The 23,093-nt window shown below is 36.4% G+C and overlaps 1 protein-coding gene across 2 annotated transcripts in view; it reads left to right on the top strand.

Moving 5' to 3' along the window:
* The window catches only part of OXSR1 (oxidative stress responsive 1), an 88,815-nt gene that overhangs the window by 47,721 nt on the left and 18,001 nt on the right, over window positions 1–23,093 (top strand). For both annotated transcript variants that reach the window (XM_010835503.1, XM_010835504.1), the window contains 6 exons: window positions 6,599–6,708; window positions 9,438–9,539; window positions 12,625–12,758; window positions 15,948–15,996; window positions 16,632–16,697; window positions 19,988–20,110. In XM_010835503.1, the coding sequence (XP_010833805.1) occupies window positions 6,599–6,708; window positions 9,438–9,539; window positions 12,625–12,758; window positions 15,948–15,996; window positions 16,632–16,697; window positions 19,988–20,110 (584 nt within the window). The remainder of the gene's footprint in view (window positions 1–6,598; window positions 6,709–9,437; window positions 9,540–12,624; window positions 12,759–15,947; window positions 15,997–16,631; window positions 16,698–19,987; window positions 20,111–23,093) is intronic.

The raw sequence follows: 23,093 nt of genomic DNA, 5'->3' as shown, positions 1-23,093 counted from the left end.
AGCAGCAGCATCTGCTCTGATTACTAATTGCAGCTTCTGATCTCAGAGATGCAGACAAAGAGACAGGCAGCCATTGTTGTTACAGCTCCTCCTTTCCATGTGATTTCCAGGGCACTTGAACAGGTCATTGCCTTTTTTTCCTTCCTTCGTTTCTCTCCTCTTCCCCTTTTTGAAGCCAAACCTTAAAGACTAGGACAATAAAAAATAACTACAGGAACTTTGCTGTGGGTCCAGTTGTTAGGATTCTGCACTTTCACTGCCAAGGCACTATATTCCATCCCTCATTAGGGAATTAAGATCCCACAAGGCATGTGATGTGGCCACAAAACCAAAACAAAAGCAACATTTGCAGGGAAAATTGAAAAGTGAATGTTTGTTCTCAGGAAAAGGTGCAGAAAAGATCTGAGAAGGCCTTAAGTTTACATTTCAGGCCAATGCTTGACACAGAAGCAGCCTACAACAACCCAAAAAAACAAAACAATAACAAAAAACAGCAAATCCTAGGGAAGGAGAAGAATCTGATTTCCAGAGTTAGCACATAATTAGATTCAAATGTCCATCTTCAATAACAACAACAAAAAAAATCACAAGACATTCAGTGAAATAGGAAAGTATGGTCTATTCAAAGGAAACCATCACTGAAAAGGGCTTGATGGCAGATATATTGGACTTTAAAAACAACCATCTTAAAGATGTTGAGAGAGTTAAAAGATACAGAAAAACTGAAAACAACAATTGTTAATAAAATCTAAATATCAATAAGGAGAGAAGACTTAAAAAGAAACAAGAAAGAAATTCTGGAGCTAAAAAGTACAATAACTTGAATTGTGAAATGAAAAACTTATTAGAAGGATTTAAATGCAGATTTGATCTGGTTGAAGAAATAATTGGTGAACTTGAATATGGAAATTACCAAGTCTAAGGAACAGATTTATGGGTTGCCATTTCCTTCTCCAAGGAACAGAAAGGAAAATGAGTGAAAAAGTGAATAGAGTCTGACGGGTCTATTTGGATATCATTAAGCAGACCAACATCCGCATTCTGTGAGGCCTCGATGGAGAAGAAAGGGGCAGAGAGAGAAATTGAAGAAATAATGGCTGAAAACATCTCAAACTTGATGAAAAACATGCATATAAACGTCTGAGAAGCTCAGTGATCTCCAGCTAAAGTGAACTCTGAGAGACTCACAGAGGCACATTATAATCAAACTTAAGAAAGACAAAGAAAAAGAATCATAAAAACAGCAAGAGACAAGTGACTCATCACGTACAAGGTGTCCTAAATAAGACAGACTTCTCATCAGAAACTTTGGAGGCCAGAAGGCAGAGGGACAATGTATTCAAAGTTCTGAAAGAAAAAAAGTGTCAACCAAGGATCCTTTTAAAAGTGAGGGAGAAATTAAGACATTTCCAGATAAACAAAAGTTGAGGGAATATGTTTCCACTAGACTTGCCCTGCAGGAAATACTCAAGGGAGTCTTGCAAGATAAAATGAGAAGACCCTAGATAATAACTCCAAGCAGTATGAAGAAATAAAGAACTCAATAAAGGTAGATACATGGGTATATAAAAAAACTACTATTATTGTAACAGTGGTTTGTAACTGCGCTTTTCGTTTTCTACATAATGTAAGAGACTAACACGTTACAGAAAACAGTTATTGGTCTAAAACTTGATATTACAATAGCATTGGTTTGTAACACCGCATCTTCTTTTCTACATAATTTAAGAGACTAATGCATTTAAAAGAATGATTAGTTTATGTTTTTGAGCACACAGTTTATGAGGATGTAATTCTGTGATAACAACAACCTGAAGAGATAAGAATAGTGCTGTAAAGAAAAAAGTTTTTGTATGTTATTGAAGTTAAGCTGGTGTAAATGCAAATTAGAGTGTTACAACTTCAGCGTGGTAAGCGTAACCCCATGGTAACCATAAAGAAAATAGCTATAAAATATAAATTTTTAAAATGAGGAAAAATTTTAAGCATTTTACAACAAAAAGTTAAGCACAAAATAAGTAATATAGGAAATGAGGAACAAATTCTTTTGTCGTTTTGTTTTTAAGTTGCATGTAGCAACTTAACATGCGTGCTCAGTTGCTTCTAGTGGTGTCTGTTTGTTACCCTATGTACCGTAGCTTCTCTGTCCAGGGATTCTCCAGGCAAGAATAGTGGAGTGGGGACGTCACTGGTGGTCCAGGGTAAGAATCTACTTTCCAATGCAGAGGATATAGGTTTGATCCCTGGTCAGGGAACTAAGATCCTATTTGCCTCCAGCCCATGTACAGCAGCTAGAGGAGCCCAGGAGCACCTAAGACCCAATACAGACAAATAAACAAACAAATACATTAAATAAATAAAAGAATACTGGAGTGGGTTGCTATGCCCTCCTCCAGGGGATCTTCCCGACTCAGGGATCAAACCCATGTCTCTTATGGCTCCTGCATTAGCAGGGCAGTTCTTTACCACTGGTGCCTCCTGGGAAGCCCCCCAAAAGCTTTAAATCATATGAAAAAAATAACACAATGATAGAAGTAAGTCCCTCTTTATCAATAATTGCTTTAAATGTAAATAAACTATCCAATTAAAAGAATGGTTAAAAACATGATCCAACTATATGCTGTCTATAAGCAACTCACTTTAGATCCAAAGATACAAAGAGATTAGAAGCAAAGGATGGGAAAATATATTCTATGCAAATAGTGAGCAAAGAGAACAGGGTAGCTACTCTAATATCAGACAAAATAGACTTTATATTTAAAAGGTTGTAAGAGACAAAGAAACACATTATATATTAATAAAAGATTAGATATAATAAGTAGATAAACAGTTATAAACATTCATGCGCATATTAACATACCAGCAAAATATATGAAGCAAAAAGTAACAGAATTGAAGGGTACTGTAGATAGCTCTGTAATACTAAAAGGAACTGTAGAGAGCTCTGTAGTAGTAGTTAGGGACTTCAGTACTCCGGTCTTAATAATGGGTAGAACAGACAGAATGTAAGGAAATAGAAGACTTAAACAACACATTGACTGACTAAATCTAACAGGCATATACAAAGCACTCTACCCAATAAGAGCAGTGTACACATTCTTCTGAGGTGTCCAAGGGGCATTTTCTAGGATAGACCATTTTTTGGGCCACAGATTAAGTGATAATCATATAAAGTATTTTCTCTTATCACAATGAGGTAAAGCTAGAAACCAACCACAGAAGACTTGAAAATTCACAAATTTGTGGAAACTAAACAAAAATAGATTGACAAATAGATTTTGACAACCAGTAGATGAAAGAAGACATCACACAGGAAGCTAGAGATTAATGAAAACAAAGTCACAACCATACCAGAACTCATGGGACGCAGTGAAAGCATTGCTAAGGGGCAGATTTGTAGCTTTAGATGCTTTATTAAAAAAAAAAAGAAAGCTAGCAAATCAACAACCTAACTTCACAGCTTTAGGAACCAGAAAAAGAAGAAACTGAACCCTCAGTCAGCAGAAGGAAAGAAATAATAAAATTTAGAGTTGAGAAAAGGATATAGAGAATAGAAGAGCAATAGAGGAAATTGATGAAACCGAAAGTTGATTCTTTGAGATCACCAAAATTGACATACCTTTAGCTAGGTGGACTAAGAAAAAAAAAAAGACTGGACTCAGTGGTTTAACTGGTAAATTCTGTCAGACATTTAAAGAACTAGTAACAGCCTTCCTCAAAGTTTTCCAAAAATTTGAAGAGAAAGAAACACTTTCTAACTCATTTTATTGAGTCCAAAATTACCCTATTCCCAAAGTCAGGTAGAGATACTAACCCAAGAAAAGAAGACTATGGACCAGTATCTATTATAAACATTGATGTAAATATTTTCAGCAAAATACTAGTGGCAAATCAAATTCAGTAGCATATTAAGTGGATGATACACCATGACCAAGTAGGATTTCTTTGGAATGCGAGAGTGGTTCAAGATCTGAAAATCAGTGTTAAACATGAGATTACCAGAACAAAGAGAAAAAGAAAACCCGCATGGTCATCTCAGTGCACCACAGATATTTGAGAAAATTTAACACCCTTTCATGGGCTTCCCTCGTAGTCAGTTGGTAAAGAATCTGCCTGCAGTGCAGGAGACCTGGGTTTGATTCCTGCGTTGGGAAGATCCCCTGGAGAAGGAAATGGCAACCTGCTCCAGTATTCCTGCCTGAAGAATCCTATGGACAGAGAAGCCTGGCAGGCTGCAGTCCATGGGTTTGCAAGAGTCAGGCACCACTTAAACCACCACCACAACACCCTTTCATAATAGAAACATGCAACAAAGTAGGAACAGAAGGAAACTTCCTCAGCATAGTAAAAGCTACATATGAAAAACCTACCGTGAATATCATACTCAGTGATGAAAGACTTGAAAGCTCTTCCTCTGAGTTCAGGAACACGGGAAGAATGTGTTAGTTCTGCTCAACATAGTACTACTGGAAGTTCTAAATTGAACAAATGAGCAAGAAAAATAATAAAAGACATTCAGACTGAAAAGAAAGAAGTAAACTTATCTCTGCAGATTCTATGATCTTACATGCAGAAAAACCCTAAGCATAACATTACATAAAAAAAAAACTGCTTAACTAATAAATGAACTTTGCAAAGTAGGATAAAAAGTCAGCACTTAAAAATCAGTTGCATTTTCTACACTAACAATGAACAATCTGAGAAAAATATTACAAACAATTCTATATACAAGTAGCATCAAAAATAATTAAAATACCTAGAAGTTAACATAACCAAGGAGGTGAAATACTTATACAATGAAAACTATAAAACATTGCTGAAAGAAATTAAAGAGGATATAAATAAATGGAAAACATCCCCCCTGTTCATGGATTGGAAGACTTATCATTATTTTTAAAAGTTAGTACTACCCAAAGTAATCTACAGATTCAGTGCAATGCCTGTCAAAACCCCAATAACTTTTTTGCAGGGACAGAAATAGAAAAAAAATCCTAAAATGCATATGGAAGCTTAAGGAACCTCAAGTAGCCAAAACAGTCTTTTAAAAAATGAACAAAGTAGGAAGATTCACACTTCCTGATTTTAAAACTTATTGCAAAGCAATAGTAATAGAAACAATATGTTGTTGGTATAAAAATTGGCGTAAAGACCAGTGGAATAGAATCGAAAGCCCAAAAATAAACCCTCGTACAATATGATCAAATGATTTTTGACAGGGGTATCAAGGCCATTCAGTGGAGAAAGTCTTTTCAACAAATGGTTCTGGGAAAACTAAATATCCCAATGCAAAAGAATGAATTTGGACCCTTACCTAACACAATATTCAAAAATTAACTGAAAATGGACTCTAATATAAAGACGTAAAACAATAAAACTCTTAGAAGAAAACAGGGCACATGTTTCATGACATTGGATTTGGTAGTGATTTCTTAGATATGACACCAAAGGCACAGGCAACAGAAAACAAAAAAAATAGATTGGATTTCATGAAAATTTTAAAAATTTGTGCACTTAAAGACACTATCCATAGAGGAAGAAGGTAACCCACAGAATGGGAGAAAATATTTGCAAATCATGCATCTGACAAGAGACTTATGATATCCAGAATATACAGAGAACTCCTTAAATTCAACAGTAACAACAAAATCAATTTTAAAATGGATTTGAATAGACATTTCTCCAGAGAAGATATGCACATGTTCAGAAAGCACATGAAAGATGTTCAGTATCACTAATCATCAGCGAAAAAATACAAGTCAAACTAGAAGGAGATAATAACACACCCATTAGGATGGCTATTTATCAAAAAAATACAAAATAGCAAGGATGTGGAGAAATCAGAATCCTTGTTCACTATTGGTAGGGACATAAAATGGTAGAGTTCTCATGGAAAACAGTATGGCAGTTCCTTAAATCAATTAAAAATAAAAATTCTGTATGATCCACCAATTCCACTTCTGAATACATAACCCCAAAGAACCTAAAGCAGGAATTGAAACAGCTATCTGTACACCCATATTCATAGCAGCATTACTTACAATGGCTAAAATAGGGAAGCAACTTAAGTGTCCATCAGTGGATGAATGTATACACAAAATGTGGTATGTACATAAATTAAATACTATTCAGCCTCCAAGGGAAGGAAATTCTGACACATGCTAGAACATGAATGAACCTTGAAGATCTTGTGCTAGATAAAATAACTCCATTATAGAAAGATAAATACTGTATGGTTCCACTTACATGAAATGCTTAGAGGAGTCAAAATTATAGAGACAGAAAGTAGAACCGATGTTGCCAGGGGCTGAGAAGAAGGGGCAGTAAGAGTTACTGTTTAATTGATACAGAGTTTCAGTTTGGGAAAATGAGAAGAATGCATCGGAGCAAGGAGTAAAATCTGAGGAGATGGTGTGTGGAGGTGGAGAGGAATAGAATGAGGAACCCATTAAGCTACATGTTAATTTAGTCAAGAAGTTCAGCAGAAAGATGAGAAAAGGTCATACTATGTATGTAGGACCATAACTACATTATATTATTTTCCTATGTATTTATGTTAGTTACTGTACTTTTAATCCCCTGCTGTTATATTCTGTTTTAGACTTTGGAGTTAGTGCTTTTTTAGCAACTGGTGGTGACATTACTCGGAATAAAGTGAGAAAAACCTTTGTTGGAACACCTTGCTGGATGGCGCCTGAAGTTATGGAACAGGTACTGGGTCTTTTGTCTTTTTACAGTGATTTGAGTTGGTTTACAAAATTAAAAAAAACTGAGCAGTGTTCGCTTTCGAGTGGTCTGCTAGGTTAGCTTTGGGAAACACGCCTCTGTTCCTTGTTTAAGACTTGGCATCATGCTTAAAAATAAACCCCAAACTCTCGAACTTAGCAAAACATAAATTAATCTCAAGATTTATACAAAGGCAACCTAAGGAATAGTATAATTAAGATTGATTTAATGGCAAATCCTTAGTACAAGTAAAATGACCTGATATTTTTACAGATGGCTTTTGAAGGACTAGTTTTCCCCACATCCCTATTTCCTGGTTGTATCAAACAGACTGCAGTTTATGTCACTCATCCCATCACCTTATGGAAGGAAACTGCTAATTCTAGAATCCAGTGCTCATATTTTGCTCCTTGTTTTATTCTCTTTGTGGCATTTGAAACTGTTGACCTTTTCCCCTTTACTCACATTTTTTTAAATTAATTTATTTATTTTAATTGGAGGCTAATTACAGTATTGTAGTGGTTTTTGCCGTACATTGACATGAATCAGCCATGGGTATACATGTGTCCCCCATCCTGAACCCCTCCTTCCCCATCCCATCCCATCCCTTAGGGTCACCCCAGTGCACCAGCCCTGAGCACCCTGTCTCATGCATCAAACCTGGGCTGGCGATCTGTTTCACATATAATATACATGTTTCAATGCTATTCTGTCAAATCATCCCACTCTTGCCTTCTCTCACAGAGTCCAAAAGACTGTTCTTTACATCTGTGTCTCTTTTGCTGTCTTGCAATAGGGTCGTTGTTGCCATCTTTCTAAATTCCATATATATGTGTTAGTATACTGTATTGGTGTTTTTCTTTCCGACTTACTTCACTCCATATAATAGGCTCCAGTTTCGTCCACCTCATTAGAACTGATTCAAATGTATTCTTTTTAATGGCTGAGTAATACTCCATTGTGTATATGTACCACAACTTTCTTATCCATTCATCTGCCGATGGACATCTAGGTTGCTTCCATGTCCTGGCTACTATAAACAGTGCTGCGATGAACATTGGGGTACATGTGTCTCTTTCAGTTCTGGTTTCCTCAGTGTGTATGCCCAGCAGTATGATTGCTGGGTCATATGGCAGTTCTATTTCCAGTTATTTAATGAATCTCCACACTATTCTCCATAGTGGCTGTACTAGTTTGCATTCCCACCAAAAGCGTGAGAGGGTTCCCTTTTCTCCACACCCTCTACAGCATTTATTGTTTATAGACTTTCTGTTAGCAGCCATTCTGACTGGCATGCCCTTTACTGACATCTTTAGCTTCCTCATTCTCCTGCTTATTAGGCCATTTCTCTGACTTCTCTCTGGCTTTCCTTCTACTGCCAAGCAACACTGCTTCCCAGCACCTCATCTCTGACTACACATACTTGCTGTTTCTGTCTCTACTTCCCACCTGTTCATTGTTCATTATTTATAAATTGTATCCAGTTGAGTCTTGTTTTTTAAAATTGGGTAGGTATTCCAACTCCCTGTAGGTGTTTTACATAAGTGTCTTATGTCAAACTCCATATGTAGAACTGAATCTACTTTTCACTCTGTTACAATGCCTGTATTGACCTTAGTGTGGGTCAAGACTTCCCACACTAGGGTTATGGAGATGGCTGAGCATGCAGGTGCCTGACACTGGGCCTGATGAGATTGGCCGCAATTTATTATTTGCTTGTACACATACCTGGAGGCACAGGACGCTGCATGCCTTACGGGTTTGCACTTAGGAAGGGAATGAACAGTTGCTACAGGAGACAGGCTTTGTAGCATCAAGAAAGTGATGTACCCTTTGGTTTCCTTGTGAAGGTATGATTGGCTTGTTTTCTAAGGGCTGGCAGGGAGCAGAAACCTGCTTCTCAGGAATAAACAGGAACTGCACCTGATCATTTGATAAGCAGGGCTTAGGGCCTAGGGCACATTCTCCTTGGGAGGACAGTGGGGTAGGGAACTTTCACTTAGATCATTACAGGTCCTTCTATTTACTCCATGTTGAGGCAGTATATAATATGGAGCTTTAATTTTAGGTTTCAAACCACACATTCCCAAATCCTGTTTCTGCTCCTATATTGCTTAGGATAGAAAATTAAAATATTTAATTTTATAACATGCTGGTGACAGTATAAAGGAGAGAAATTTGGCAACATATTCATACTAGCAACTTTAAAAATATTCTTACCCTTGTAATTTTTTTCACTCCAAAAATTAAGGTGATAAAATAATATTGTAACATAGGAAATTTAGAAAACAAAAGACTGCCAAACCTTTATTTTTGTTCTAGGTCTTTCTAGTTTTTTCTTTAATAGATTGTATACCTGTTTGTAATAGTATCAACACTTTTGAAGAATATTGTAATCTTCTTTCTTAAGTGCTTTCTCATATTATATCATAGAGTGGTTTTCCATATTTTCATATAGGATTCGTTAATATTGCTTTTAGTTGAATGTATAATGTTTCTCTAAGTGAAAATACAATACTTAACCATTTCCCCATTGATGCTGGACATTCATTCAGTTTTTCCTTTTTTCCTCTTATCAAGTAAATTTAGCTTTTGCCTAGTTTAGATTATATTTTATTAGCTTAAAGTCTGTGGTTCTTGATACATATTAGAAGCTATCTTGAAAGTACTCCTGGGTGTTAAAATAATCTTGTACATCTCTCTGTTCTGTCCAGGTTCGTGGTTATGATTTTAAAGCTGACATCTGGAGTTTTGGGATCACAGCCATTGAACTGGCCACGGGGGCAGCTCCTTACCATAAGTACCCGCCGATGAAGGTGAGGCTGCTATCCATAATACCCTGCCAGCTCATGTCTCAGTTCTCTGTCAGAGGCTCACCTCATGTGACATTCTTTTTTAAGAATTATGTAGATTTATTAGTATATGAACAAGTATTTTTATATTAAAAAGCACTATATGAATGTAAGAGTTTATAAAAATAGTAATTGTCCTCATTTACAGTAACTCAGCCATTCATATTAGCATTTTATCCTCCATTTGCATGTAAATAACACACATAGCTGGAGCTCTTGTGTTAGTGGGATCATTTGACATTCTTATCCATTGTATTCTGCCCTGCATTCCTTCTAACTTCTTTAGCAGTTAGAATCTCTCTTAGATATTTGGTATGTAATACTGGGTAGCTTTACATTGTAACTGACCTTATTTGATGACCCACCATCTCCTGACTGTGTAACTAGTTTGATGTTTGGATCTAATCTGTCTCATTTTAGTATGTGTTCCCCACAGACACCTGTGTAGAGCAGCCTCAGTGGGGATGATGATCATGTCTACCTCTTAAGGTTGTTGGAAGAGTTCCATGTTAATAGTAATTATTGCTAACATTCATTGAGCACTCATCTGTGTCACCCACTGTTTTTAAGTGCTTCTTATATGTTAGATCCATGCAAATTGTTCATGTGCCATACATATGTATTATTTTCTTTGTTATTGAATAGAAGTTTGTTTTGTGGTAAGACATTAAACATCTTTTATTTAAAGGCCTGTTACATCCTGAAGAAGTGTGTGTGTGTGCTTAGTTGCCCAGTCGTGTCCAACTCTTTATGATGCCATGGACTGTAGCACACCAGGTTCCTCTGTAGGATTATCCAGGCATGAATACTGGAGCAGGTTGCCGTTTCCTACACCAGGGGATCTTTCTGACCCGGGGATTGAACCTGTGTCTCTCGCGTCTCCTGCATTGGCAGGCAGGTTCTTTACCAGTAGCGCCACCTGGGAAGCCCCCATCCTGAGGGAGTAGTTACCTAAAATGTAGTTGTTAATCCTAATGTCCCCAACATTAGTAATAAATGAGTTTTTTGTGTTTCAAGATGGTCCTGCCAATACTGTTGGCAACCATTTTCATCTGTGTGACCCCTAAGTGAGAATATGCACATGAATTCTATTTGTCTATTTATAGCTCTAGCCATTGTTTATAGGTTTGCTTGCCCGCTTTACAAAATGCCTTAAAATGCTGAGCACCATTGTGAATTTTTGTCATAGTGATATTCATGTATCTATGTTCTTGGAGCACTTTAGAACCTTTAAAATGTTACTCTGTCCCCTTTAAGGCACTAAAAACGTAGAGAGAGACAAAATCAGTAAGAATAGTATGAAAAACCTCTCTGTATGTCCATATTCAAAACGTGTGTATATATTTTTTAACCTTTATGTTTGATGGTTGAAAGGTTAGTGATACTCTAAGGCCTTATTTTCTTTTTTTAATTAAATTTATTTATTTTAATTAGAGGCTAATTACTTTACAATATTGTATTGGTTTTGTCATACATCAACATGAATCTGCCACGGGTGTACACATGTTCCCAATCCTGAACCCCCCTCTCACCTCCCTCCCCATACCATCCCTCTGGGTCATCCCAGTGCACCAGCCCCAAGCTTCCTGTATCCTGCATCGAACCTGGACTGGCGATTCGTTTCTTATATGATATTATACATGTTTTAATGCCATTCTCCCAAATCATGCCCCACTCCCTCTCCCACAGAGTCCAAAAGACTGTTCTATACATCTGTGTCTCTTTTGCTGTCTCCCGTAAAGGGTTTTCGTTACCATCTTTCTAAATTACATATATATGCATTAGTATACTGTATTGGTGTTTTTCTTGCTGGCTTACTTCACTCTGTATAATCGGCTCCAGTTTCATCCACCTCATTAGAACTGATTCAAATGTATTCTTTTTAATGGCTGAGTAATATTCCATTGTGTATATGTACCACAGCTTTCTTATCCAATCATCTACTGATGGACATCTAGGTTGCTTCCATGTCCTGGCTATTATAAACAGTGCAAGGCCTTGGTTTTTTCCTAAAGGTCAAGATTGCTAGGTGTAAATGAATATTCACAAGGTTTTGAAAAGGATTGCTCTTCATAACTGTTAAAAAGTGGGAGGTTATTTTGAGGCGCAAGAAATGGCTTATTCTTGAAAGGAGGTCAGGGAGAAAGATGAGGTTTGCTTTATATTATTGTAGGCAGTGACTCCTGAAATTGTAGCCAGACATACACATGTTAATAACCTATTTGCTCAAAATGAGAAATACTTGCAACCTTAGTAATCCCCTTTTAGTAAATATAAATTAAATCTGAATAGCAAATAATAATTTGATTTTGATTTTGGTTTTGACTTTGTGCTTAGAAAAATGGGTTATGCTTTTATTGAAAAGTCAAACAGTACAGAAAATCACCCCAAATTGCATCATATTAATAGGATATGATTACTTCATATCCTATTCATATCCTTCATATCCTTTGTTACTTATGTCTCTATGCATCAAGATAGTGTGTTGCCCTGTAAGTCAAAGAAGGAAGAGATTCAGGATGGACAGTTGCTGCAGGGAAGGTAGGAAGAGTGCAAACTAAAACGGTTATAGCTTTGTTAACTAGGATATCATCAGTGATTTCTGTGATCGAAGTTTTTGAGGCATTCTTGGAAGAGAAGGCCAGGTTACAAGGGGTCAAGTTGAAACAGAGCTATGAATAGGTAAAGTTAGCAAGGTCACAATTTTGCTGTGGTTTTTTTGTGTTTTTTTTTTTTTTTTTTAAGTTTGCTGGTGTAAGAATTGGATGGAAGACAGGAAGGAAAGATTTCAACTAAAGGACATATAATACAGTGCTGATACAGTTGAGCCTTTGCAGGCACATTCCCCGGGAAGCCAGCTGTCTATAGGATATTATTTATCTGGAAAACACCTAAATAGCTCTAGTTTCCAAACAACTGATCTAGATGTGAACTTTCAGATAATAAAATCTGCTCAGATGTTTGGAGGTTGTCTATATTGAAAAATTGAGGCCACAATATTTGATTACTGAATCTTCAGAAGTTTACAATATGTTGAAAATTCTCACAGGTTTTAATGCTGACACTGCAGAATGATCCTCCTTCTTTGGAAACTGGTGTTCAAGATAAAGAAATGCTGAAAAAATATGGAAAATCATTTAGAAAAATGATTTCATTGTGCCTTCAAAAAGATCCAGAAAAAAGGTAAAATATGAGATAAAACTTATCCTCTTCATCTAATATATAAACCATTGCAGAAGGCTAAGAATCACATGCATACATACATACGTGTGCAGAGAATTCAAAAGAACTAAACTTAAACATTAAAAAAAATATACACTGACCATTATACTAAATTGAAAATAGTGAATTATATACTTTCTCCCTTCTTTTTAGTATACAGTGCACCCTAAATAGTTAAGCTATTTCTTGGTTAATTTCTTAGAGTTATAAATGTATTTGTTAATGAGCTGCCAAGTTAGTGGGAGGGCTTATTTTTAATTTGCATATAAGAGTTATAAATAAACCAGTATCTTAATGTTCTTTATGATTTTATTAACAGGAGAAATAGCAAATACTATATTTAATGTCAAATAGTCATACTTTCTTCCTTATTGGAAAGGTATTTTAGTTAAGTAGACCAAAAAATCAAAGAGCTTATTATTAACACTAGAAAAATTGAATGGCAGGTGAGTTAAAGAAACATGATCATCTAATGTGTGTATCTATGAATTAAACAGAAGCATAGAAGTTAAAGATTATTGCACATAATCTTTTATCTTTGACGTCAGTCAAAACTCCTGATTTCTAATCTTGGGCCCTGTTCTCACTCTGTCATATTTTTCTGTTTCACGTGGTATATAGACCACTCAGCTTCGTAGCACTAAAAGATTTTTTTGATTTTTCTAAAGCTCAACAAAACTAAAAGGTTTGAATTGACTTCCTTGATCATGTTTTCAGTATATTTAATGGGCTTCAAAATTTACTGTTGCAAATATTGGAAAGGGTAAGAAAAATAGGCAGGAAAGTTCAAACCTGTCATTTTAGAACTTTTTTCCTCTTTCTTAATACACTGGTATTAAAACATAGGGAACAGTTTTGCTTCTCCCAAATTAGTTGACTGAAATAACAGAGTTCTGTTACAAACACTTAGACATTCTGGACAAATCTGTCAAACTTAAAATCATAAGAATAGAGATGAACTTGTAATAAAGGGAGGTCTTCAGATGCCAGAATTAACAAGGAAGCCATAAATCCAAGAATTATAAACTCATCCTGTGGCTGCCTTCAGTGCAACACTGTTCAGTCTAGTAACCTACTGGTTTGGAGTTTTAACTTCCAAGTGGGTACTAAAAATGAGATACAGGGCCCACCCATATGGGTATTTTGAACTGAGATTTCTGCTTAAAGCTAGAACATTGATAAGTATGCATCCTGTGTGAAAGGATAGATCAGAGAACAACAACAACAACAAAAATCTGTCATCACACAAACACAACAGAAATCTTTCCTGAATAATCAAGCCCTCTGACTTCAACACTCCACAGGTTTACAGTCTGAATTTATACCCATATTATCCAGGAACCCACAGGATTAGAAAGTAAAACAGTTATTACTAAGCCAGTTTTGTTTCTGGCAGAAGCAGTCAGAAACTGCACTGTTAGACTATTTCCAACACCCAGGTCGCTGCAATTCTTGCCCTGAAGGGATCACAATCCAGAATTATAAACACACAGTGAAACCCCACACTGTGACCTGGAAGCAACATTCGAAGGAATAATGGCCGAGAATGTTCTGAATTGATGAGATATCTGTATTTTCAGGCTAAGGAATTATTGTCCTTGATTCCACGCGGTACCCCTCTTTTTCCACTTGTATACATTGTCATGAAACTAGTGGACACAAATACAAAGAGAAGGTCTTAAATGCAGCCTGAGAGAACAGATCACCTAACTGAGGAATAGCAGGCAGATGGACAAACCACTTCCCCGATAGCAACAGTTAAGGCCAAACACTATAGTGGAACAATGCTGAGAGAAAATAACTGTTAACCCAGAATTCTCTAAATCTAGTCAAACTCATTCACCAGTAAGCATAATTTTTGAAATTATTTGAAATTAATTTCTGAAATAATTTTCAGTCAAAAATTGAGTTTTCCAGTCATGTTTTATCACATAAAGAACTCCTCTGAAGTGTATTTTAGAAAGAGGAAGTGAGCCCATAAGAAAGGAACAAATCATAAAAAACAGTGTTGTTAAACTGTTAAACATACTGAAATTGTGACTGAATGAAAAGTAGGAATGGTAACGTCTGTTTTGAGTTTGCATAGCACTTCACGTTTATTCTGTCTTTTGATTTCTATGAAAGTCCTCTGAGGCCCTGGTTCTCAAGCTTGAGTGCACTTTGGTATCCACCTGCAGAGTTCTAAAAACCGCACCCAGGTTTGCCCCCACGGATTCTGCTGTAACTGTTAGAGGGAACAGCCTGGGATTTTTTATATTTGTAAGATAGTTTATTTCTCTCGTGTGGCAGTTCCCATCTGGTATGCCAACTGTATTCCAGGAGGGCAATACAAAACCTAAGCTACCTGCTGCCTTGTTCTTACATAGCTAGATTATGACCCTCATCTCTTTAGTTGAAAGGATTTTTTTTTCACTCCCAGATATTATAATGCACAGCAGTGTTTAAGAACCACTGCTTTTAGGGATTTAGCCAGGTAATACTGAACCTTAGAGAAGTGACTTGTTCAGCGTTTCATGGTAGGTATGTGGCGTCCATCAGGTCCAATTTCTTAAGTGTAGCATTTGTTTATTCTTTATTCTCATACTAGTTTGTGAAGTTGACAACAATGCCTTTACTCAAATGAAGTAAGACTGCACAGTTAAAAACTAAGTTTAGATTAAATTTGGAAACTATACATTACTCTTAGAATCTTCAGTTTTTTAAAGGAAATTGTGAAATTATTTTTTAAGAATATGTAATTACCTAAGTTGAAGACTTACAGGTGATTATGTGGCAGGAAGCACAGTTCTTGATTTGTCAGTTTAAATGTATGTTTTTTGCTTCTTCAAAGTAGATAAAGCCAACTTAGTGGGAAATAATATTAAATAGCAAATATATTGAAAGCCATTAAGAAATCATGCTTCTAAAAGAAACATTTCACTAATGAATTTTTGCAAGAGCCTATAATGTTATCAGAAAACTTCTATTTGAGTTTTTAATTCTGTTCGATGCCTTGTACTGAGCTTTTCCTTTTTGATTTTTAGCAGGTTAAGGACAGTGGAGTGCACTGAGTTTTTATCTTGATGTTCAAGAAATCATGTTTTCATTTTTGAAGATGAAAACCCATATTCCACTTCAATTAACTATAAAAACTTTCTTTTCTGGTTTTAGACCAACAGCAGCAGAACTGCTAAGGCACAAGTTTTTCCAAAAAGCCAAGGTAGGACATTCTAACTTGTTTCATGTATTCAGATGATCCTCCTCAAACACCTACATTAGGTTCACTGTTCAGAGGTTGCATTACCTTCAGATGATTATTTCTGGAAGAATGATGGTAGGTCAAATAATTGCTGGGGCCATTATTTAGACAACATATTTAAGATAAATATATTATTCTATAAATTAATTTAAGTATCAGGTAAAACTTAAAACAGGAAAAATTAATATTACCACTATAAATAAAATCTGTGGAAAATTCTGTGAAATATACTGAACTCTAATTTTAGGGTTTACTACTGAATTAGTAAACATCTCATTTCCCAAAGATATGGGATAAATAGGATGTTACTGTAGTTGGGAAATGTGGGACCACAACCTCAAAGGACGTATGTTAAAGCAAACTTTTCATAGAACCACTTTTCATGGTGGTTCATGCAATACATTAAAGCTTTCTCTCAGTTTATAAAGTCATGGTAGTATTATACTAAAGGATCTTCAGAATGAAAGAATAGAAGCTTTTCTCAAACTTTATAAAAACAGTTACTATACCACATTAATAGTGGTGAATATTTCTATGTCAATTTTTTTGTTCAGTAAAAACTTCTTATGAAAAGAAAACTTATTTTTCCTCTCCAGAATAAAGAATTTCTTCAAGAAAAAATATTGCAGAGAGCACCAACCATTTCTGAAAGAGCTAAAAAGGTAAATGTGGATTTAACTCAATTTTTCTGAGAAATTAGAAGTTTTACTTTTGTGTTTTGAAAGTGTATTTGACTAATGCTATGTTAACAGTATGAATATTACTCATTTTCTTTCAGTCTTTTCTTTAGCATGCTTGATATATTCTTTTAGCAATAGTCTATGCCTCAGTAGTACTCCGCTTTCAACTGGAATGAAAAAGTATGGTACATAATTAATTCTAAATTGTGTTAAATCACTGTTTGCAACTACCAGAGTGAGTTGGGAAGTTGGGAAGTTTCTTTGCACCATTCAGAAACAATGAAGACACCACTTCACAGCCACCTGAATAACTATAACAAAAAAGACAGTCAATAGCAAGTATTGATAAAGATGTGGAGAAATTGGAATCCTCACCCATTACTGATGGAAATGGAAGATGGTGTGGTCACTTTTGTGGCAGTTTCTCAAAAGACTGAGCAAAGTTACTATATGACCCAGCAAGTCTACTCCTAGCCATACCCAAGAGAACTGAAAATTTGTACACATAAAAATATGTACATGAATGTTCATGGAGGTATTATTCATAGCTAAAATGTGGAAACAAACTGAATGTCCATCTACTGATAAATGGATATATAAAATATCATGAACCTATACAATGGAATATTATTCAGCAGTAATAAGGAATGAAGTACTGATACATGCCATAACATGGATGTACCTTTAAAACATTATGCTAACTAAAAGACATATTCTATGATTCTACTTATGTGAAATATCCAGAACAAGCAAACGTATAGAGACAGAAAGTAGATTACTGATTGCCTGGGACTTGAGCAGATTGTAAGGGATTGGGTAGGACTGCTAATGGGTATGGGATGTTTTGTGGGAAGTGGAAAGAGTGATGAAGATGATTGAAATTTGATTGTACAGATGGTTTTTCAACTCTGAACATACTAAAAATCATTGGATTGTAATACCTTGAATGGATCAGTATTATGTGAATTATGCCTTAGCTGTTAATTTAAGAAAAGAAGCATTTAGAGAATGGCACTACCACCAACAAAAAGCTCTTGGGAATTGAAAACATTATAGAAAAAATGAAAAAATTCATTACAAAGATTTTAGGGTAAAGTTGAGGAAATTTTCCAGAAAACAGAGCCAAAAAGCCAAGAGACAGAAAAGATGAGAACATTAGAGGATTATTTGAGAAGGCTCAACATTTAAGTAAAAGGAGTTCCAGAAAAGGAAAACAGAAAAACAGAAGAAAAATATCACTGAAAAATTATTCAAGAAAAATTTCATGAATTTCCAGTTTGAAAGAGCTGAAGTACCCAGCGCAATGAATGGAAGTAGATCAACACTAAAGCACATTACCACAGTAGCTCAGAATGCTGTTGCTGTTCAGTCACCCAGTCATGTCCAGCTCTTTACGACCCCATGGACTGCATGCAGTACGCCAGGCCTCTCTGTCCCTCACCATCTCCTAAAGTTTGCCCTAATTCATGTTCATTGCATCAGCTCAGAATACTGGAGGTGAAAAGATCCTGTAGCCTTCCAGACAACGGGGAAAGATTACAGGTAGAATCAACAGTCATAAGGACCTCAGTAGCATCTCTGGAAAATTCCATGGGCGGAGGAGCCTGGTAGGCTGCAGTCCATGGGATTGCAAAGAGTCAGACACGACTGAGTGACTTCACTTTCACTTTAAACTTTCATGCATTGGAGAAAGAAATGGCAACCCACTCCAGTGTTCTTGCCTGGAGAATCCCAGGGACGGGGGAACCTGGTGGGCTGCTGTCTATGGGGTCGCACAGAGTCGGACACAACTGAAGCGACATAGCAGCAGCAGCAGCAGCATCTCTGGAAGCCACATCACAATGGAGCTTTACGTTGAACATTAGGGAAAAAAATATATTTTCTAACCCAGAATTGTTTTCTTTTTTTACCAGGCAAACTATTAAGTGGAGTGTGGGAATGGAATCAAATTATATTTAGAAATGTACAGCTTTAGTAAATACACCAGGCTAATAGTAGAGTTAAGTGCTTAAAGTAAGAATAGGAAAGTCATGTGATTGAGGAAGCATAGTCCTCTGCTTGATAGCGTGAGATCTGAGGTACCAAACCTGGTGTCAGTCTGATGGAACAGATCGCGGGGCTCTGGTGAGAGGCTTCCTCAAGAAGATGACACTGATGAATACCTAATGGATATGAATACGGTGAGAGGAGCTTTACATAACAGAGAATCTGGGGATAAATATGACAAGTAAGAAATAAGCAGGACTTCCCTAGTGGTCCAGTGGTTAAGAATCCACCTACCAATGCAGGGGACAGGGTTTGATCCCTGGTCCAGGAAGAGTCCACCTGCCACAGGCCGACTAAGCTCATGTGCTGCAACTACTCAGCCCACACTTCAGAGCCTGTGCTCCGACTCAGAAGTCCACACACTACAGCTAGAAAATATCCCCCCTCCTCGCTGCAATTTGAGAAAGGCTGCATGCAGCAACGAAGACCCAAAAATAAATAACTTTTTTTTAAAGAAAGCAAATGTTAACTCCAGGAGAAATAAAAAAGTTCTGCAGGAAAGAAAAGTAATTGTAATATATATGGTTCAACTGTATAGTTTATATAATCATGTATTGATTTACCCAAAATTACAGTGTATCTTGAAAAAAGTAGGGAATTAATAATAGGGTTAAGTTCTCATCTTCTGTAGCAAGAAGTCAATAGATAATTTCTAAAACCAGAAAAGGGGTAATAATAAGAACAGATTACTCAGAGAGATGAATATATGTACATTCTAAAAGAATAAGCTAAAATGAATTGAAAGTGGTTGCCTGTGGGAAAGAAGATGAAAGTTAGGGGACTGCTCTTTTTCTTAACATTTGCACAGCTGTAGTCCTCTTGAACCGACATAAATTGTGATTTTAAAAGTTAAAATTTAAAAAAAAACCATAATCTTCTTTATCTTGAACTTATTTATTTGGAGCTTAAACTGCCCCCATTTTTTTCTTGATGTCTGAAGATAGGAAGCCATTACTCAGACTCCATCTGACTTCACATAAGAGGGATTTGGATGATATGCAGTCTCAGACTGTCAAAGTACTGGGAAAGCCAGTGGTTGTGAGTAAAGACATAGTTGAGATGAGGCACAGAAAGCAAGTGGGGGATGGTGGATGTGACTCTATGTGGGAGAATTATTATCTGCTTACTGTGTTGAAGTAATAGAAGGAGAGAGAAATATGGTTGACTTTTCTATCCCGTAAGTGTCAAACACTGCCACAGCCCATGTCTCTCTTCCTAACGAGCAGGTTCGGAGAGTACCAGGCTCTAGTGGCCGTCTTCACAAGACAGAAGATGGTGGCTGGGAGTGGAGTGATGATGAATTTGATGAAGAAAGTGAGGAAGGAAAAGCAGCAATTTCACAACTCAGGGTATGTTTTGTTAAACTATATGCTTTAGCTATAGAGTTCTGTCTTACTGTCTGAAGCCACTTAGATAATACTATATTCTGTGGTTCAGTTCAGCTTAACCAGATAAAATATAAAAAAAAACAGACAGAATATTTTGAACACCTTATTAACAACAGGAGCCCAAGTAAATCTCCATGGAGAGGGGGACTGAAATATCAGTTTTACTCTAATAATATTTAGGGTATATAAAAATGACCTAAATTGAGAAATGAGATCTACAATGTCTGAGATGAAAGTACATTGGATTAGATTAATGGCTGATTAGACATTTCAGAAGAAAAGATTAGTGAACTTGAAAGCCTAACAATTAAAACCTAGTCCCTAAAATTTGTTAACCTTCTATCTGAAGAGGAACAGTGTACCTTATTTTCATTTTGTATATCCCAGATAGTGTGTGTTTCTAACAAGTTTTTGTTAGAAATAGACACCAAGACATGAAGTGAGCAAATAATGTTTGAAAAATGGCACTGATGGACTTGCTCAATTCAGGGTTGCCACAAATCTTCAGTTTGTAAAACAAAGAAACTATGATATCTACAAAGTACAGTAAAGAAAGCATAGTGCAATAAAATGAGATGGGCCTGTATTTTAAATAATATGTTCCAAAGTTTTCTTGTTTGCATTGTTTCCAGTGTGAAATCTGCTTGTTTACTTACCTTATTCATTTACAAGTCACATTTCTTTTAACTTTGACTGATTTTAAGATTATTTTCTTTATGTATGGTTTTGAGCAATTTGATTATGATATACCTATATATTTTTTCCCCCACATTTCATATTTAGGGTTTATTGAGCTTCTTGAATCTTTGGGTTTACAGTGTTTTTTAAGTTTGGAAAGTTCTCAGCTATCATATTTTCAAATAGTTTTTTCTGTCCTCCCACCTTGAAGAGTCAGATAACATGTATATTAGGCTTAAAGTTGTCTGACTGTTCACTGATCTTTTCACTTTTTTAAAATTCTTTTTTCTTCAGTTTCATTTTGCATAGTTTCTATTGCTAGCCTGTTCATTATTCTTTCCTTCTGCAGTGTTAATCTGCTACTAAGGCCATGCAGTCTCTTTTTCATCTCAGACAGAATGCTAGAATTGTGATTTGGTGTTTGGTTTGGTTGTTAGATACTTAAAAGTTTGATGTGCTGTTTGCTTTTGCATCTTCCATGTCTCTGCTTAACTTTTTGAAGTTACGTAATATAATTATTTTAATGTCCTTCTCTGCTTATTCTAACATCCAGGTCAGTTTGGGGGCTGTTTTGTTTGATTATTCTTTACATTGTGGCTTGAAAGTGTTTTCCCAAGTTGAGTAAATAAAAGTAAAAAATGAAATCAGATAAAATTTGATAGAGTGCCAGGAAGGAGAGAGTTATCCAGAGGAAGAAGCTTAGAGCTTCTCTTTTGAGTACTTAGCAGAATATTTATTGATTACTGTATGTGAAAAAACTACCCATGTGGAGAACAGTGCCCAGCACTCACACAGCCAGAAACAGCAGCCAGACTGGAGAAATTTAAAATTCACAGGGCATTCAGTAGACTTCTCAGTAATGGGGTATAATATATTGCCCTAGACTGAACACTGCTCCAGACCTAACTAAAACGCATCAAAGCAGGATCCAGAAGGATTAAACTGTTTCTAGCAGCTTAACTGTATTCTAGAACAAAGTGTCAAGATTCATAGCAATACAGAATTAGCATCATGCAACAAGGTGAAATTCAGTGTCTGGCGTCCGATCGAAGTTTACAAGTATGCAGAGTGTCAGGAAAACAGTAGGAGTAAGCACACTTAATGCTCAGCACTTGGTTTCAAATGCTATGCCCTACTAAAAGAACAAAGGTTCACTGGAGAAATGCCTGATTCCACGGCTTACACAGGGAAAATATAAGATAAATCTGGGGTATCTTGTTTTGACAGAAAAGGTTTATATTTTTAATAATATAAGAGCCAAGTTGAAGGAGCTCCCACTAGCCAAATTAGGGAGATTTAACCATCAAAATCATAAAGTGTAGAAATAATTATAAATCATTAAAAGACTAGGACTCACTAGGCCTATACAAATAATACATAGATATATAAATAAATGGGGAGAAAATGATGATATTTCATTACAATAAACTGCCAGTGGTGGTAAATGTAGGAGTGGATGGGGAAATTCATCATTTTATAGCCATCATAAAGCAATCATAAGGATCATCAGTTCAGTTCAGTCTCAGTCGTGTCCAACTCTCTGCGACCCCATGAATTGCAGCACACCAGGCCTCCCTGTGCGTCACCAACTCCCGGAGTTCACTCGAACTCACATCCATCGAGTCAGTGATGCCATCCAGCCATCTCATCCTCTGGCATCCCCTTCTCCTCCTGCCCCCAATCCCTCCCAGCATCAGAGTCTTTTCCGGTGAGTCAGCTCTTCACATGAGGTGGCCAAAGTACTGGAGTTTCAGCTTTAGCATCATTCCTTCCAAAGAACACCCAGGACTGATCTCCTTTAGGATGGACTGGTTGGATCTCCTTGCAGTCCAAGGGACTCTCAAGAGTCTTCTCCAACACCACAGTTCAAAAACATCAATTCTTTGGCACTCAGCTTTCTTCACAATCCAACTCTCACATCCATACATGACTACTAGAAAAACCATAGCCTTGACTAGACAGACCTTTGTTGGCAGAGTAATGTCTCTGCTTTTGAATATGCTGTCTAGGTTGGTCATAACTTTCCTTTCAAGGAGTAAGTGTCTTTTCATGGCTGCAATCACCATCTGCAGTGATTTTGGAGCCCCGAAAAATAAAAGTCTGACACTGTTTCCACTGTTTCCCCATCTATTTCCCATGAAGTGATGGGACCAGATGCCATGATTTTAGTTTTCTGAATGTTGAGCTTTAAGCCAACTTTTTCACTCTCCTCTTTGACTTTCATCAAGAGGCTCTTTAGTTCTTCTTCACTTTCTGCCATAAGGGT

This window comes from Bison bison, unplaced genomic scaffold (genome assembly GCF_000754665.1).
Source record: "Bison bison bison isolate TAMUID 2011002044 unplaced genomic scaffold, Bison_UMD1.0 scf7180017864043, whole genome shotgun sequence".
Classification (NCBI taxonomy): domain Eukaryota; kingdom Metazoa; phylum Chordata; class Mammalia; order Artiodactyla; family Bovidae; genus Bison; species Bison bison.
This window is presented reverse-complemented; position numbering and strand designations above follow the sequence as displayed.